The 16,105-nt window shown below is 50.8% G+C and overlaps 1 protein-coding gene across 1 annotated transcript in view; it reads left to right on the top strand.

Moving 5' to 3' along the window:
* LOC130191752 (macrophage colony-stimulating factor 1 receptor 2-like) overlaps positions 1-16,105 on the top strand; it is a 50,433-nt gene that overhangs the window by 24,801 nt on the left and 9,527 nt on the right. The window contains exon 17 of the mRNA XM_056411443.1: positions 5,977-6,136. Coding sequence (XP_056267418.1) covers positions 5,977-6,136 — 160 coding nt within the window. The remainder of the gene's footprint in view (positions 1-5,976; positions 6,137-16,105) is intronic.

The following is a 16,105-nucleotide window of genomic DNA, read 5'->3' as shown; positions in this document are numbered from 1 at the left end:
TGAGGCCAATTAGACACCGTTCCCTGAACCACACCCCCGCTCCATCCACTCTGCAGCCAAGCCTAAACACACCCCACTGCCACAGTATATGCCACCTCTCTCTCTCTTTCTAGTTTTTCCCTGTGAAAGGTTTTTTCCAGTTTTTTGGGAGTTTATCCTGATCCAATGTGAGGTCAAAGGTCAAAGGTCAGGCGTGTTGTATGTCTACAGATTGTTAAGCCCTCTGAGGGGAGTTTTTGATTTGTGATTTTGGGCTATATAAAATTTACTGAATTGAATTGAATATATTATAAAATGGAATCACCACTCGCAGGAACCTGCAACGGCGACGGCAGGCCGGGCATGGGGCCTGCAAGAGGTGGAGCGGTACCAGCTAGATATAGTTGGGCTCACCTGCACACACAGCACTGGCTCTGGAACCAAGCACCTGGAGAAGGTTGGACTTTGTCCTTTTCTAGAGTTGCCCAGGTGAGAGGCACCGGGCGGGAGTGGGGATCCTCCCGAGCCCCGACCAGAGGGTCGCCTCCCTGTGCGCCAATGAGTTGTGGGAGTAAGGCTCTGACTGTGGTTTGTGCTTATGCACCAAACAGCAGTTCAGAGTACCCAGCCTTCTTGGTGTCGGTGGTCCTGGAAAGGGCGCCGCCTGCCAACTGGGAGACTTGAACCCTGGCGGGGTGATCGGGAGGAACGGCTTCTGATGTGAACAGAGCGGTGATTTGTTATTGGACTTCTGTGCTAGCCACGGTTTGTCGGCGGGGGAGTCCTGGCAAGCCTAACTGGGAGTGAACTGGGAACGTCTGGTGGTGGACCTGGTCTGGGAGTTAAGACCTCCCAGACCGGGTCTCCCACCTCCAGATGAACTTCTCACACATCCCTGGGGAGGTTGAGGACATGGAGTCAGAGTGGACCATGTCCAAAGCCTCTCTTGTTGAAGCGGCCGATAGCAGCTGTGGTCGAAGGTCATCGGTGCCGTGGCGGCCACCAGAGAACCCCGTGGTGGACACCGGGGGTCAGGGAAGCCGTCAAGCCGAAGAAGGAGGCCTTCAGGGCCCGGTTAGCCCGGGGGTCTCCTGAAGCAGTTGCGGTGGTCGCGGATGCAAAAACTCAGGCAGGGGAGGAGATCGGGGAGGCCAAGGAGAAAGACTTTCGGTCGGCCTCAAGGAGGTTCTGGCAAACCGTCCGATGGCCCAGGAAGAGAAAGCAGGGCCGACCAAAGGGTTTTCTCAGCCAGGAAGGGGGAGCTGCTGACCCGGACGGGGGACATCGCCGGGCGGTGGCAAGAGCACTTTGAGGAACTCCTAAACCCAGCCAACATGTCCCCTGGAGAGAGGGCAGCACCTGAAGACTTGGAGTAGAGGGTCACAGCCAGATCCCTATTAGAGGTCGCTAAGGTTCTCAAAAAGCTCCTAGGTGGCAAGGGACGGAGAGGCTGAAGGCGCTGGACATGGTTGGACTGTCTTGGCTGACACACCTCTTCAATAGCCCATCACCTCAGTCTACAAACCGCCCCCCATACCCATGGAGATGCCCGAAATACCACCATACGGAAAACCACAGATTGTGATAGGAGATTTTAACAGTCACAGCACGCAATGGGGATACACCAATAACAACGCAGATGGCGATGCAGTGGAAATGTGGGCCGAAAACTGTCAGCTTAACCTGATACATGACACAAAACAACCAAAGTCCTTCAACAGTGGACGATGGAGAGCAGGCTACAACCCTGATATTGCGTTTGTCAGCCACAAGATCGCTGGATTAAGCAAAAAGATAGTTTTGGAGCCACTGCCAAGGACACAACACCGTCCCATCGGTATCACAGTCAACGCTGCAATAACCCCAGCCACAGTACCATTCCGAAGAAGATTCAATTTTGGAAAAGCGAACTGGCCTGGCTTCCAAGAAGATCTTGAAAGGAAGATTGCCCATCTCCCAGCAGACCCCAGGAATTATGACAAATTCACCAAGCTTGTGCACGAAGCAGCCCGCAAGAACATCCCAAGAGGCTGCCGCACTCAGTACATCCTGGGCCTCGACGCCACAAGTACCGAGCTGTATGAGCGATACCAACAGCTCTTTGAATCTGATCCCTTTGCTGAAACTACCATCAAAGTAGGTGAGAGTCTCATGACCTCTATTTCAGAATCCCACCAGCTGAGGTGGAAAAACCTGCTGGAGACAACTGATATGGCAAAAAACAGCAAAAAAGCATGGAGCCTCATCCAGAAAATCAGCAACGACCCATCAACCCCAAATCAGCAACAGTATACGACCACTGCCAACCAAGTTGCGCACCAGCTGCTGCTCAATGGGAAATCCACCACTAAACAGCCAAGACCAAAGGTAGATCGAGTAAAACACTCCCAAACCATGGGACTGACTAAGCCATTCTCCCCTGAAGAGATCAATATCAGCATCAACACCCTTAAAACCGGTAAAGCCATCGGACTGGATAACATTTTCAATGAAGAGATCAAGCATTTTGGACCTCTGATGAGGAAATGGATCCTTCAGCTGATGAATAAGTGCATGCTGACAAAAAACATCCCAAAGATCTGAAGGAAAACCAGGATTATTGCCCTCTTCAAACCAGGCAAAGATCCAGCGCATGCAAAGAGCTTCCGCCCAATTTCCCTGCTATGCCACCTCTACAAGCTGTTTGAACGCTTGATTCTCAACAGACTTGCCCCTGTTGCTGAACCAGCCATCATCCCTCAACAAGCAGGATTCCGACCTGGCAAATCTACAACAAGCCAACTTCTGAAGCTAACTCAACACATTGAGGATGGATTCCAGAAAGGACTGGTAACAGGAGCCGTCTTTGTTGATCTGTCTGCCGCATATGACACTGTGAACCATCGCCTCCTCCTAAAAAAGTTCTTGGAGCTGACAAAAGACCTGGCACTCACAGACCTCATTGGAGCCCTCCTGAAAGACAGGCGCTTCTTTGTTGTCCTGAATAACAAGCAGAGTCGCTGGCGACAACAACGAAATGGCCTACCTCAAGGTAGCGTGCTGGCCCCACTACTATATAACATCTACACCAACGACCAGCCAATGGACCAGAACACTGAGCGTTTCATCTATGCCGACGATCTCTGTGTAACATCCCAAGAGAACTCGTTTGAAGCAGTAGAAGCAAACCTCACCACAGCCCTAGATGAGCTACTCCTCTATTACTCGCAACCACCTACATGCCAACCCTGCAAAGACCCAAGTCTGCTCCTTCCATCTCAGGAACTGTGAAGCCAACCGACCACTTAACATCAAATGGTCTGGAACACCACTTGAGCACTGTACCCACCCTGTCTACCTTGGAGTAACCCTGGATCGTACTCTCACCTTTAAAGAACACATCAAAAACACAAAATCCAAAGTCGGTTCCCGAAACAACATTCTACGGAAACTGACCAACTCCAAATGGGGAGCCACAGCACACACATTAAAATCCACTGCTCTGGCCCTGTGCTATTCCTCTGCAGAATATGCATGCCCTGTTTGGGAGAGGTCAACCCATGCCCAGAAACTTGACCCAGCCTTGAACAACACCTGCCGTCTGATCACTGGCTGCTTGAAACCCACCAACACAAGCAACCTGCACCTCCTCGCTGGCATTGCAGCTGCTGATATTAGACAGAAAGTTGCCAGCCGAGTCGAGAAAACAAAAGCTACTAGCGATGAATGCCATCTCCTCCATGGATGTCACCCTCCGGCCTAACGGCTAAAGTCAAGAAAAAGTTTTCTCAGCCAGGTCCAGCCCCTAACAAAGTCTCGGGAAGAAACCAGAATACAACTCTGGATGGAAAAACTTGAGAATGACCCACCTCCAACTGACATGGGAATACCCCCCACTGAAAACCTACCCCCTGGCCAAGAAGCATCATGGGCTCAATGGAAAACACTCAACCGCCTTAGAACAAGAACGGGACGATCCAAAGATGCTCTGGTCAGATGGGGCTACAAGACTGGCCCAACCACCTGTGAATGTGGACAAGCAGACCATGGAGCACTGCCTTGTCTGCCCTCTACTACCTAACCCTTGCAGCCCAAAAGACCTTGCAGTATTCAACAAAAACGCAAAGGACTGTGTAAAGAAATGGGAAACTGCCATATAAATATCACGCTTCAGTGAAACGAAAAGAAGAAGAATATCTCATGGGGGTCAGGAACATGGGGGTCAGGAACATGGGGTCAGGAACATGGGGTCAGGAACATGGGGGTCAGGTACATGGGGTCAGGAACATGGGGTCAGGATCATGGGGTCAGGTACATGGGGTCAGGTACATGGGGTCTGAATCATGGGGTCAGGAACATGGGGTCAGGTACATGGGGTCAGGAACATGGGGTCAGGTACATTGGGTCAGGAACATGGGGGTCTGGATCATGGGGTCAGGAACATGGGGTCAGGAACATGGGGTCAGGTACATGGGGTCAGGAACATGGGGTCAGGAACATGGGGTCAGGTACAGTGCCCATGGACTGGCAGACCGGGGTGGTGGTTCCCATTTTCAAAAAGGGGGGCCGGAGAGTGCTCTAACTCTCGTGGTCTCTCACTACTCAGCCTCCTGGTAAAGTGTATGCCAGAGTGCTGAGAGGAGACCGCTGGTCTAACCTCAGATTGAAGACCAGCAGTGAGGATTTCATCCCGGTCGTGGAACTGGGTACCAGCTCTTTACCCTCGCAAGACTACTCGAGGGGTCCTGGGAGCCCAACCAGTCTACAAGTGCTTTGTGGACTTGGAGAAGGCTTTCGACCAGGTCCCTCTGGGATTGTTATGGGGGTGCTTTGGGGGTCTGGGGTTCTGGACTCGTTGCAACGGGCTATCCGGTCTGTCGACCTGCAGTAGGAGCTGTGTTCACATTCCCTCACCAGGGCTTCCCTTCATCACCGGTCCTGTTCGTCGTGTTCAAGGACAGGATGTCTAGGTGCAGCCTGGGGGGGAGCAGGTCAGGTTTGGGGGTCTCTGGATCGCCTCTCCGCTGTTTGCAGATGATGTGGTCCTGTTAGCATCCTCGGACCCTGACCTCCAGCATTCATTGGGTCGTTATGCAGCCGAGTGAGAAGGGACGAGAGTCAGCACCTCCACATATGAGGCCGTGGTGGTCTGAGGGGACCGGTGGACTGACCCTCTAGGTGGGGACAGAGCCCCAGAGAAGGAGTTCAGGGGTTGGGCCTTTGGAGCCGGATTAAGTGGGTGAGATTGGATGGATATGATAAAACTATCTGGGTCATGAAGGCATAACATAAATATTACATTACATTACATTACATGTCATTTAGCAGACGCTTTTATCCAAAGCGACTTACAATAAGTGCATTCAACCTAGAGTACAAACCAAGAACTACATGAACACAGGAAGCAACACTTCCTCAACTCAGTCGAACCACAAAAGCACCACAATAAGTGCCATCCCAGTGCCACTGAAATGCAAATCTGTGTTTTAATCCAGATATAGTCGGAAAAGATGTGTTTTCAGTCTCAGGCGGAAGATGTAGAGACCTTCTGCTGTCCTGATGTCAGTGGGGAGCTCGTTCCACCACTGAGGAGCAGGACAGCAACAGTCTGGATGTAGAGCGATGAGCTCGAGGTGCAGGAGGCACAAGACGATTGGCTGTTGCCGAGCGGAGCGAACGTGCCGGGGTGTACGGTGTGACCATATCCCGGATGTAGACGGGGCCCGATCCGTCTAGAGCACGGTATGCCAGAACCAGTGTTTTGAAGCGGATGCTGCTCCACCGGTAACCAGTGAAGAGATCGAAGGAGCGGAGTGGTGTGGGTGAATTTCGGGAGGCTGAAGACCAGTCGAGCTGCTGCATTCTGGATGAGCTGCAGAGGTCGGATAAACAAAACACAAATAAACCTAAATCGTCCTAAACAAAGTCACTATTGTTTATCCTGTTTTTGGTGATAACTAATGATGTGTACATCATCTCTGACCTTTGACCTCTGACCTCTCTCATCCCTCCCCTCAGGTCCCATGTTGATGATCACAGAGTACTGTAGCCATGGCGACCTGCTGAACTTCTTGCGGGCCCATGCTCAGAACTTCGTGGGGTCACTTCTCGGCGTGGAGGAAGTGGAGGCAGAGGCCCCGTATAAGAACATGGCCCCCCAGAGCCCCCGAGTCCGGAGGTCTGAGTCCGTCTCTCGACGTTAAGTTAATGGAACGTTACGTTGACATGTGAAAAGCTTCTTTAAACATCACATTAATGTGTTAGCTTCATTGATTCCCAACGAGTGTGTACCAGTGACATAGGGGTGTACTAGTGACATAGGGGTGTGCCAACGAGTGTGTACCAGTGACATAGGGGATGTACCAGTGACATAGGGGTGTACTAGTGACATAGGGGTGTGCCAACGAGTGTGTACCAGTGACATAGGGGTGTACTAGTGACATAGGGGTGTGCCAACGAGTGTGTACCAGTGACATAGGGGTGTACCAGTGACATAGGGGTGTACTAGTGACATAGGGGTGTACCAACGAGTGTGTACTAGTGACATAGGGGCGTACTAGTGACATAGGGGTGTGCCAACGAGTGTGTACCAGTGACATAGGGGTGTGCCAACGAGTGTGTACCAGTGACATAGGGGTGTGACAACGAGTATATACCAGTGACATAGGGGTGTAGCAACAAGTATATACCAGTGACATAGGGGTGTACCAGTGACATAGGGGGGTATCAGTGACATAGGGGTGTACTAGTGGCATAGGGGTGTACCAGTGACATAGGGGTGTATCAGTGGCATAGGGGTGTGCCAACGAGTATATACCAGTGACATAGGGGTGTACCAGTGACATAGGGGTGTACTAGTGGCATAGGGGTGTACCAGTGACATAGGGGTGTATCAGTGACATAGGGGTGTACCAGTGACATAGGGGTCTACCAGTGACATAAGGGTCTACCAGTGACATAGGGGTCTACCAGTGACATAGGGGTCTACCAGTGACATAGGGATCTACCAGTGACATAGTGGTGTACTAGTGACATAGGGGTGTACCAGTGACATAGGGGTCTACCAGTGACATAGGGGTGTACTAGTGGCATAGGGGTGTACTAGTGGCATAGGTGTGTACTAGTGACATAGGGGTCTACCAGTGACATACGGGTGTACTAGAGACATAGGGGTGTACCAGTGACATAGGGGTGTACCAGAGACATAGGGGTCTACCAGTGACATAGGGGTGTACTAGTGACATAGGGGTGTACCAGTGACATAGGGGTGTACTAGTGACATACGGGTGTACTAGTGACATAGGGGTGTACTAGTGACATAGGGGTGTACCAGTGACATAGGGGTCTACCAGTGACATAAGGGTCTACCAGTGACATAGGGGTCTACCAGTGACATAGGGGTCTACCAGTGACATAGTGGTGTACTAGTGACATAGGGGTGTACCAGTGACATAGGGGTCTACCAGTGACATAGGGGTGTACTAGTGGCATAGGGGTGTACTAGTGGCATAGGTGTGTACTAGTGACATAGGGGTCTACCAGTGACATAGGGGTGTACTAGAGACATAGGGGTGTACCAGTGACATAGGGGTGTACCAGAGACATAGGGGTCTACCAGTGACATAGGGGTGTACTAGTGACATAGGGGTGTACCAGTGACATAGGGGTCTACCAGTGACATAAGGGTCTACCAGTGACATAGGGGTCTACCAGTGACATAGTGGTGTACTAGTGACATAGGGGTGTACCAGTGACATAGGGGTCTACCAGTGACATAGGGGTGTACTAGTGGCATAGGGGTGTACTAGTGGCATAGGTGTGTACTAGTGACATAGGGGTCTACCAGTGACATAGGGGTGTACTAGAGACATAGGGGTGTACCAGTGACATAGGGGTGTACCAGAGACATAGGGGTCTACCAGTGACATAGTGGTGTACTAGTGACATAGGGGTGTACCAGTGACATAGGGGTCTACCAGTGACATAGGGGTGTACTAGTGGCATAGGGGTGTACTAGTGGCATAGGTGTGTACTAGTGACATAGGGGTCTACCAGTGACATAGGGGTGTACTAGAGACATAGTGGTGTACCAGTGACATAGGGGTGTACCAGAGACATAGGGGTCTACCAGTGACATAGGGGTGTACTAGTGACATAGGGGTGTACCAGTGACATAGGGGTGTGCCAACGAGTATATACCAGTGACATAGGGGCCTACCAGTGACATAGGGGTGTAATAGTGACATAGGGGTGTACCACAGACATAGGGGTCTACCAGTGACATAGGGGTGTACTAGTGACATACGGGTGTACCAGTGACATAGGGGTGTACTAGTGACATAGGGGTGTACTAGTGACATAGGGGTGTACCAGTGACATAGGGGTCTACCAGTGACATAAGGGTCTACCAGTGACATAGGGGTCTACCAGTGACATAGTGGTGTACTAGTGACATAGGGGTGTACCAGTGACATAGGGGTCTACCAGTGACATAGGGGTGTACTAGTGGCATAGGGGTGTACTAGTGGCATAGGTGTGTACTAGTGACATAGGGGTCTACCAGTGACATAGGGGTGTACTAGAGACATAGGGGTGTACCAGTGACATAGAGGTGTACCAGAGACATAGGGGTCTACCAGTGACATAGGGGTGTACTAGTGACATAGGGGTGTACCAGTGACAAAGGGGTGTGCCAACGAGTATATACCAGTGACATAGGGGTGTACCAGTGACATAGGGGTGTACTAGTGACATAGGGGTGTACCAGTGACATAGGGGTCTACCAGAGACATAGGGGTCTACCAGTGACATAAGGGTCTACCAGTGACATAGGGGCCTACCAGTGACATAGGGGTGTAATAGTGACATAGGGTTGTACCACAGACATAGGGGTCTACCAGTGACATAGGGGTGTACTAGTGACATACGGGTGTACCAGTGACATAGGGGTGTACTAGTGACATAGGGGTGTACTAGTGACATAGGGGTCTACCAGTTACATAGGGGTGTACTAGTGACATAGGGGTCTACCAGTGGCATAGGGGTCTACCAGTGACATAGGGGTGTACTAGTGGCATAGGGGTGTACTAGTGACATACGGGTGTACCAGTGACATAGGGGTGTACCAGTGACATAGGGGTCTACCAGTGACATAGGGGTCTACCAGTGACAGGGGTGTACTTGTGACATAGGGGTGTACCAGTGACATAGGGGTGTACCAGTGACATAGGGGTGTACTAGAGACATAGGGGTCTACCAGTAACATAGGGGTCTACCAGTGACATAGGGTTGTACCAGTGACATAGGGGTGTACCAGTGACATAGGGGTGTACTAGTGACATAGGGGTCTACCAGTAACATAGGGGTCTACCAGTGACATAGGGGTATACTAGTGGCATAGGGGTGTACCAGTGACATAGGGGTGTACTAGTGACATAGGGGTCTACCAGTTACATAGGGGTGTACTAGTGACATAGGGGTCTACCAGTGGCATAGGGGTCTACCAGTGACATAGGGGTGTACTAGTGGCATAGGGGTGTACTAGTGGCATAGGGGTGTACCAGTGACATAGGGGTGTACTAGTGGCATAGGGGTGAACCAGTGACATAGGGGTGTACTAGAGACATAGGGGTCTACCAGTAACATAGGGGTCTACCAGTGACATATGGTTGTACCAGTGACATAGGGGTATACTAGTGGCATAGGGGTGTACTAGTGACATAGGGGTCTACCAGTAACATAGGGGACTACCATTGACATAGGGGTGTACTAGTGACATAGGGGTCTACCAGTGACATAGGGGTATACTAGTGGCATAGGGGTGTGCCAACGAGTGTGTACCAGTGACATAGAGGTGTACCAGTGACATAGGGGTGTACCAGTGACATAGGGGTGTACTAGTGACATAGGGGTGTGTCAACGAGTGTGTACCAGTGACATAGGGGTGTACTAGTGACATAGGGGTGTGCCAACGATTGTGTACCAGTGACATTGATTGATTGATTGATTGATATATTTATTTGTCGTTTGCCAGAGTACAGGTACAAAAGCATCGAAATTACAAGAAAGGGTGGATGAAAGATTACAGCATAACATGAGGGAAGAAGGCGAGAAAAAACACCAACCCCCCGACTATGCCCCGAGAGGGGTACAGTGTGGGAACAGGAAAAAAACACCTTAGCACATAAGCACATACATTTTAGACATGACTTGCAACGAGTAGGAAGGGGGGAGGGGAGGTAATCCAACAACTGGGTGATCTAAGCCCATCCATTGGGGGCAGAAGGTAACCAGCACCGACAAGCAGCCAGCCGGTCCGGCGCCATCACAGCAGCGCCAGCCACAGCCCGTCCGGTCACACTGGGGTAAAAAGCAGGCAGGCGTGGGATGGGGAGGGGTAGTGAATGCAAATCAGTATTATTGAAAGTTCGTGTGCGTGTTCTGGTATGTCGTCCTCCCCCAGGCCACAACAGACAGAGTTCTCAGTCCGCAAGATGGTCGTTGCCATGGAGATAGCCTTGAAAGGTCCTGGGAGAAAACAACCACAGGTGTCTGTGGATAGGGGAAGGAATAAGAGAGATTCTCTTTCCAGTGATCTCCGGGGGTGTTGTTGTTCCAGTAACGGCCTTGGCCAAGGCCCGTCCTGGTAAGGGAGCCGAAAGCAGATAAGATTGGGATTGTTTGGTCTTCCAGTAGCTGCATTTCAATTTTGCGCAACCACTATTCCTCCATCTTCCTCCCGTTTGCCAATAGGATTTCAAATCGATCCACTTTCATTTGCAGAGCCGTCAGCTTCTCCACGATGTTATCATTCTGGCGGTTTAATGCCACAGTCTGAGTGCTAACAACTCTACCCAACGCGTCAATCATGTCGGGCAGCCTTAGGGTTTTTTTTACAGCTGTCACCGTTTCCTTAATTTTCCGATAAGCCAGGGCAGCGCCAAATCCAAACAGCAGAAATCCTGTAATCATAGTTCCGAATAGGTAGATGTCTTCTACGTCCTCCACGGAGAGTGGTGCTAGGCACAAGACCCGCCACTACGCCCCCGCGTCCATCGTGTATCCAGCAACATTCGTCCCAGCAGGACAGGCAGGTTCCCCGAACCCGAGCTTCTCGTCCACAAGATGGTGTCAATTGCGTTTATGCACCTGTTGATTACGTCCATGATTTTTAGTTCAAGAGCGATGCGTAGAGAGTCTCTCCAGTATAGAGACAGACAAGACATGACGAGAGAAGCCAAGCAGGGAAGGGAAGGTCATGGGAAGGGGGGGGGAGAGAAAAAATGCGACCGCCTTCGGAGAGAGCCAGAGAGCCGAACACATAGGGGTGTATTAGTGACATAGGGGTCTACCAGTGACATAGGGGTCTACCAGTGACATAGGGGTCTACCAGTGACATAGGGGTGTAATAGTGATATAGGGGTGTACCAGTGACATAGGGGTGTACTAGTGACATAGGGGTGTACCAGTGACATAGGGGTCTACCAGTGACATAGGGGTCTACCAGTGACAGGGGTGTACTAGTGACATAGGGGTGTACCAGTGACAGGGGTGTACCAGTGACATAGGGGTGTACTAGAGACATAGGGGTCTACCAGTAACATAGGGGTCTACCAGTGACATAGGGGTGTACTAGTGACATACGGGTGTACCAGTGACATAGGGGTGTACTAGTGACATAGGGGTCTACCAGTTACATAGGGGTGTACTAGTGACATAGGGGTCTACCAGTGACATAGGGGTGTACTAGTGGCATAGGGGTGTACTAGTGACATACGGGTGTACCAGTGACATAGGGGTGTACCAGTGACATAGGGGTCTACCAGTGACATAGGGGTCTACCAGTGACAGGGGTGTACTTGTGACATAGGGGTGTACCAGTGACATAGGGGTGTACCAGTGACATAGGGGTGTACTAGAGACATAGGGGTCTACCAGTAACATAGGGGTCTACCAGTGACATAGGGTTGTACCAGTGACATAGGGGTGTACCAGTGACATAGGGGTGTACTAGTGGCATAGGGGTGTACTAGTGACATAGGGGTCTACCAGTAACATTGGGGTCTACCAGTGACATAGGGGTGTACTAGTGGCATAGGGGTGTACCAGTGACATAGGGGTGTACTAGTGACATAGGGGTCTACCAGTTACATAGGGGTGTACTAGTGACATAGGGGTCTACCAGTGGCATAGGGGTCTACCAGTGACATAGGGGTGTACTAGTGGCATAGGGGTGTACTAGTGACATAGGGTGTACCAGTGACATAGGGGTGTACTAGAGACATAGGGTCTACCAGTAACATAGGGGTCTACCAGTGACATATGGTTGTACCAGTGACATAGGGGTATACTAGTGGCATAGGGGTGTACTAGTGGCATAGGGGTGTACTAGTGGCATAGGGGTGTACCAGTGACATAGGGGTGTACTAGTGGCATAGGGGTGTACCAGTGACATAGGGGTGTACTAGAGACATAGGGGTCTACCAGTAACATAGGGGTCTACCAGTGACATATGGTTGTACCAGTGACATAGGGGTATACTAGTGGCATAGGGGTGTACTAGTGACATAGGGGTCTACCAGTAACATAGGGGACTACCATTGACATAGGGGTGTACTAGTGACATAGGGGTCTACCAGTGACATAGGGGTATACTAGTGGCATAGGGGTGTGCCAACGAGTGTGTACCAGTGACATAGGGGTGTACCAGTGACATAGGGGTGTACTAGTGACATAGGGGTGTGTCAACGAGTGTGTACCAGTGACATAGGGGTGTACTAGTGACATAGGGGTGTGCCAACGATTGTGTACCAGTGACATAGGGGTGTATTAGTGACATAGGGGTCTACCAGTGACATAAGGGTCTACCAGTGACATAGGGGTCTACCAGTGACATAGGGGTCTACCAGTGACATAGGGGTGTAATAGTGATATAGGGGTGTACCAGTGACATAGGGGTGTACTAGTGACATAGGGGTGTACCAGTGACATAGGGGTCTACCAGTGACATAGGGGTCTACCAGTGACAGTGGTGTACTAGTGACATAGGGGTGTACCAGTGACAGGGGTGTACCAGTGACATAGGGGTGTACTAGAGACATAGGGGTCTACCAGTAACATAGGGGTCTACCAGTGACATATGGTTGTACCAGTGACATAGGGGTATACTAGTGGCATAGGGGTGTACTAGTGACATAGGGGTGTACTAGTGACATAGGGGTCTACCAGTAACATAGGGGACTACCAGTGACATAGGGGTGTACTAGTGGCATAGGGGTGTACCAGTGACATAGGGGTGTACTAGTGACATAGGGGTGTACTAGTGACATAGGGGTCTACCAGTGACATAGGGGTATACTAGTGGCATAGGGGTGTGCCAACGATTGTGTACCAGTGACATAGGGGTGTATTAGTGACATAGGGGTATACCTGTAACATAGGGGTCTACCAGTGACATAGGGGTGTACTAGTGGCATAGGGGTGTACCAGTGACATATGGGTGTACCAGTGGCATAGGATTGTACCAGTGACATAGGGGTATACTAGTGACATAGGGGTGTACCAGTGACATAGGGGTCTACCAGTGACATAGGGGTCTACCAGTGACAGGGGTGTACTAGTGACATAGGGGTGTACCAGTGACAGGGGTGTACCAGTGACATAGGGGTGTACTAGAGACATAGGGGTCTACCAGTAACATAGGGGTGTACTAGTGACATAGGGGTCTACCAGTGGCATAGGGGTCTACCAGTGACATAGGGGTGTACTAGTGGCATACGGGTGTACCAGTGACATAGGGGTGTACTAGTGACATACGGGTGTACCAGTGACATAGGGGTGTACTAGTGACATAGGGGTGTACTAGTGACATAGGGGTCTACCAGTTACATAGGGGTGTACTAGTGACATAGGGGTCTACCAGTGGCATAGGGGTCTACCAGTGACATAGGGGTGTACTAGTGGCATAGGGGTGTACTAGTGACATACGGGTGTACCAGTGACATAGGGGTGTACCAGTGACATAGGGGTCTACCAGTGACATAGGGGTCTACCAGTGACAGGGGTGTACTTGTGACATAGGGGTGTACCAGTGACATAGGGCTGTACCAGTGACATAGGGGTGTACTAGAGACATAGGGGTCTACCAGTAACATAGGGGTCTACCAGTGACATAGGGTTGTACCAGTGACATAGGGGTGTACCAGTGACATAGGGGTGTACTAGTGGCATAGGGGTGTACTAGTGACATAGGGGTCTACCAGTAACATAGGGGTCTACCAGTGACATAGGGGTGTACTAGTGGCATAGGGGTGTACCAGTGACATAGGGGTGTACTAGTGACATAGGGGTCTACCAGTTACATAGGGGTGTACTAGTGACATAGGGGTCTACCAGTGGCATAGGGGTCTACCAGTGACATAGGGGTGTACTAGTGGCATAGGGGTGTACTAGTGACATAGGGGTGTACCAGTGACATAGGGGTGTACTAGAGACATAGGGGTCTACCAGTAACATAGGGGTCTACCAGTGACATATGGTTGTACCAGTGACATAGGGGTATACTAGTGGCATAGGGGTGTACTAGTGGCATAGGGGTGTACTAGTGGCATAGGGGTGTACCAGTGACATAGGGGTGTACTAGTGGCATAGGGGTGTACCAGTGACATAGGGGTGTACTAGAGACATAGGGGTCTACCAGTAACATAGGGGTCTACCAGTGACATATGGTTGTACCAGTGACATAGGGGTATACTAGTGGCATAGGGGTGTACTAGTGACATAGGGGTGTACTAGTGACATAGGGGTGTGTCAACGAGTGTGTACCAGTGACATAGGGGTGTACTAGTGACATAGGGGTGTGCCAACGATTGTGTACCAGTGACATAGGGGTGTATTAGTGACATAGGGGTCTACCAGTGACATAAGGGTCTACCAGTGACATAGGGGTCTACCAGTGACATAGGGGTCTACCAGTGACATAGGGGTGTAATAGTGATATAGGGGTGTACCAGTGACATAGGGGTGTACTAGTGACATAGGGGTGTACCAGTGACATAGGGGTCTACCAGTGACATAGGGGTCTACCAGTGACAGTGGTGTACTAGTGACATAGGGGTGTACCAGTGACAGGGGTGTACCAGTGACATAGGGGTGTACTAGAGACATAGGGGTCTACCAGTAACATAGGGGTCTACCAGTGACATATGGTTGTACCAGTGACATAGGGGTATACTAGTGGCATAGGGGTGTACTAGTGACATAGGGGTGTACTAGTGACATAGGGGTCTACCAGTAACATAGGGGACTACCAGTGACATAGGGGTGTACTAGTGGCATAGGGGTGTACCAGTGACATAGGGGTGTACTAGTGACATAGGGGTGTACTAGTGACATAGGGGTCTACCAGTGACATAGGGGTATACTAGTGGCATAGGGGTGTGCCAACGATTGTGTACCAGTGACATAGGGGTGTATTAGTGACATAGGGGTATACCTGTAACATAGGGGTCTACCAGTGACATAGGGGTGTACTAGTGGCATAGGGGTGTACCAGTGACATATGGGTGTACCAGTGGCATAGGATTGTACCAGTGACATAGGGGTATACTAGTGACATAGGGGTGTACCAGTGACATAGGGGTCTACCAGTGACATAGGGGTCTACCAGTGACAGGGGTGTACTAGTGACATAGGGGTGTACCAGTGACAGGGGTGTACCAGTGACATAGGGGTGTACTAGAGACATAGGGGTCTACCAGTAACATAGGGGTCTACCAGTGACATAGGGGTGTACTAGTGACATACGGGTGTACCAGTGACATAGGGGTGTACTAGTGACATAGGGGTGTACTAGTGACATAGGGGTCTACCAGTTACATAGGGGTGTACTAGTGACATAGGGGTCTACCAGTGGCATAGGGGTCTACCAGTGACATAGGGGTGTACTAGTGGCATAGGGGTGTACTAGTGACATACGGGTGTACCAGTGACATAGGGGTGTACCAGTGACATAGGGGTCTACCAGTGACATAGGGGTCTACCAGTGACAGGGGTGTACTTGTGACATAGGGGTGTACCAGTGACATAGGGCTGTACCAGTGACATAGGGGTGTACTAGAGACATAGGGGTCTACCAGTAACATAGGGG

This window comes from Pseudoliparis swirei, chromosome 3 (assembly GCF_029220125.1).
Source record: "Pseudoliparis swirei isolate HS2019 ecotype Mariana Trench chromosome 3, NWPU_hadal_v1, whole genome shotgun sequence".
Classification (NCBI taxonomy): Eukaryota; Metazoa; Chordata; class Actinopteri; order Perciformes; family Liparidae; genus Pseudoliparis; species Pseudoliparis swirei.
Note: the sequence above shows the minus strand (reverse complement) of the source record. Positions and strands in the feature narration are given on the sequence as shown.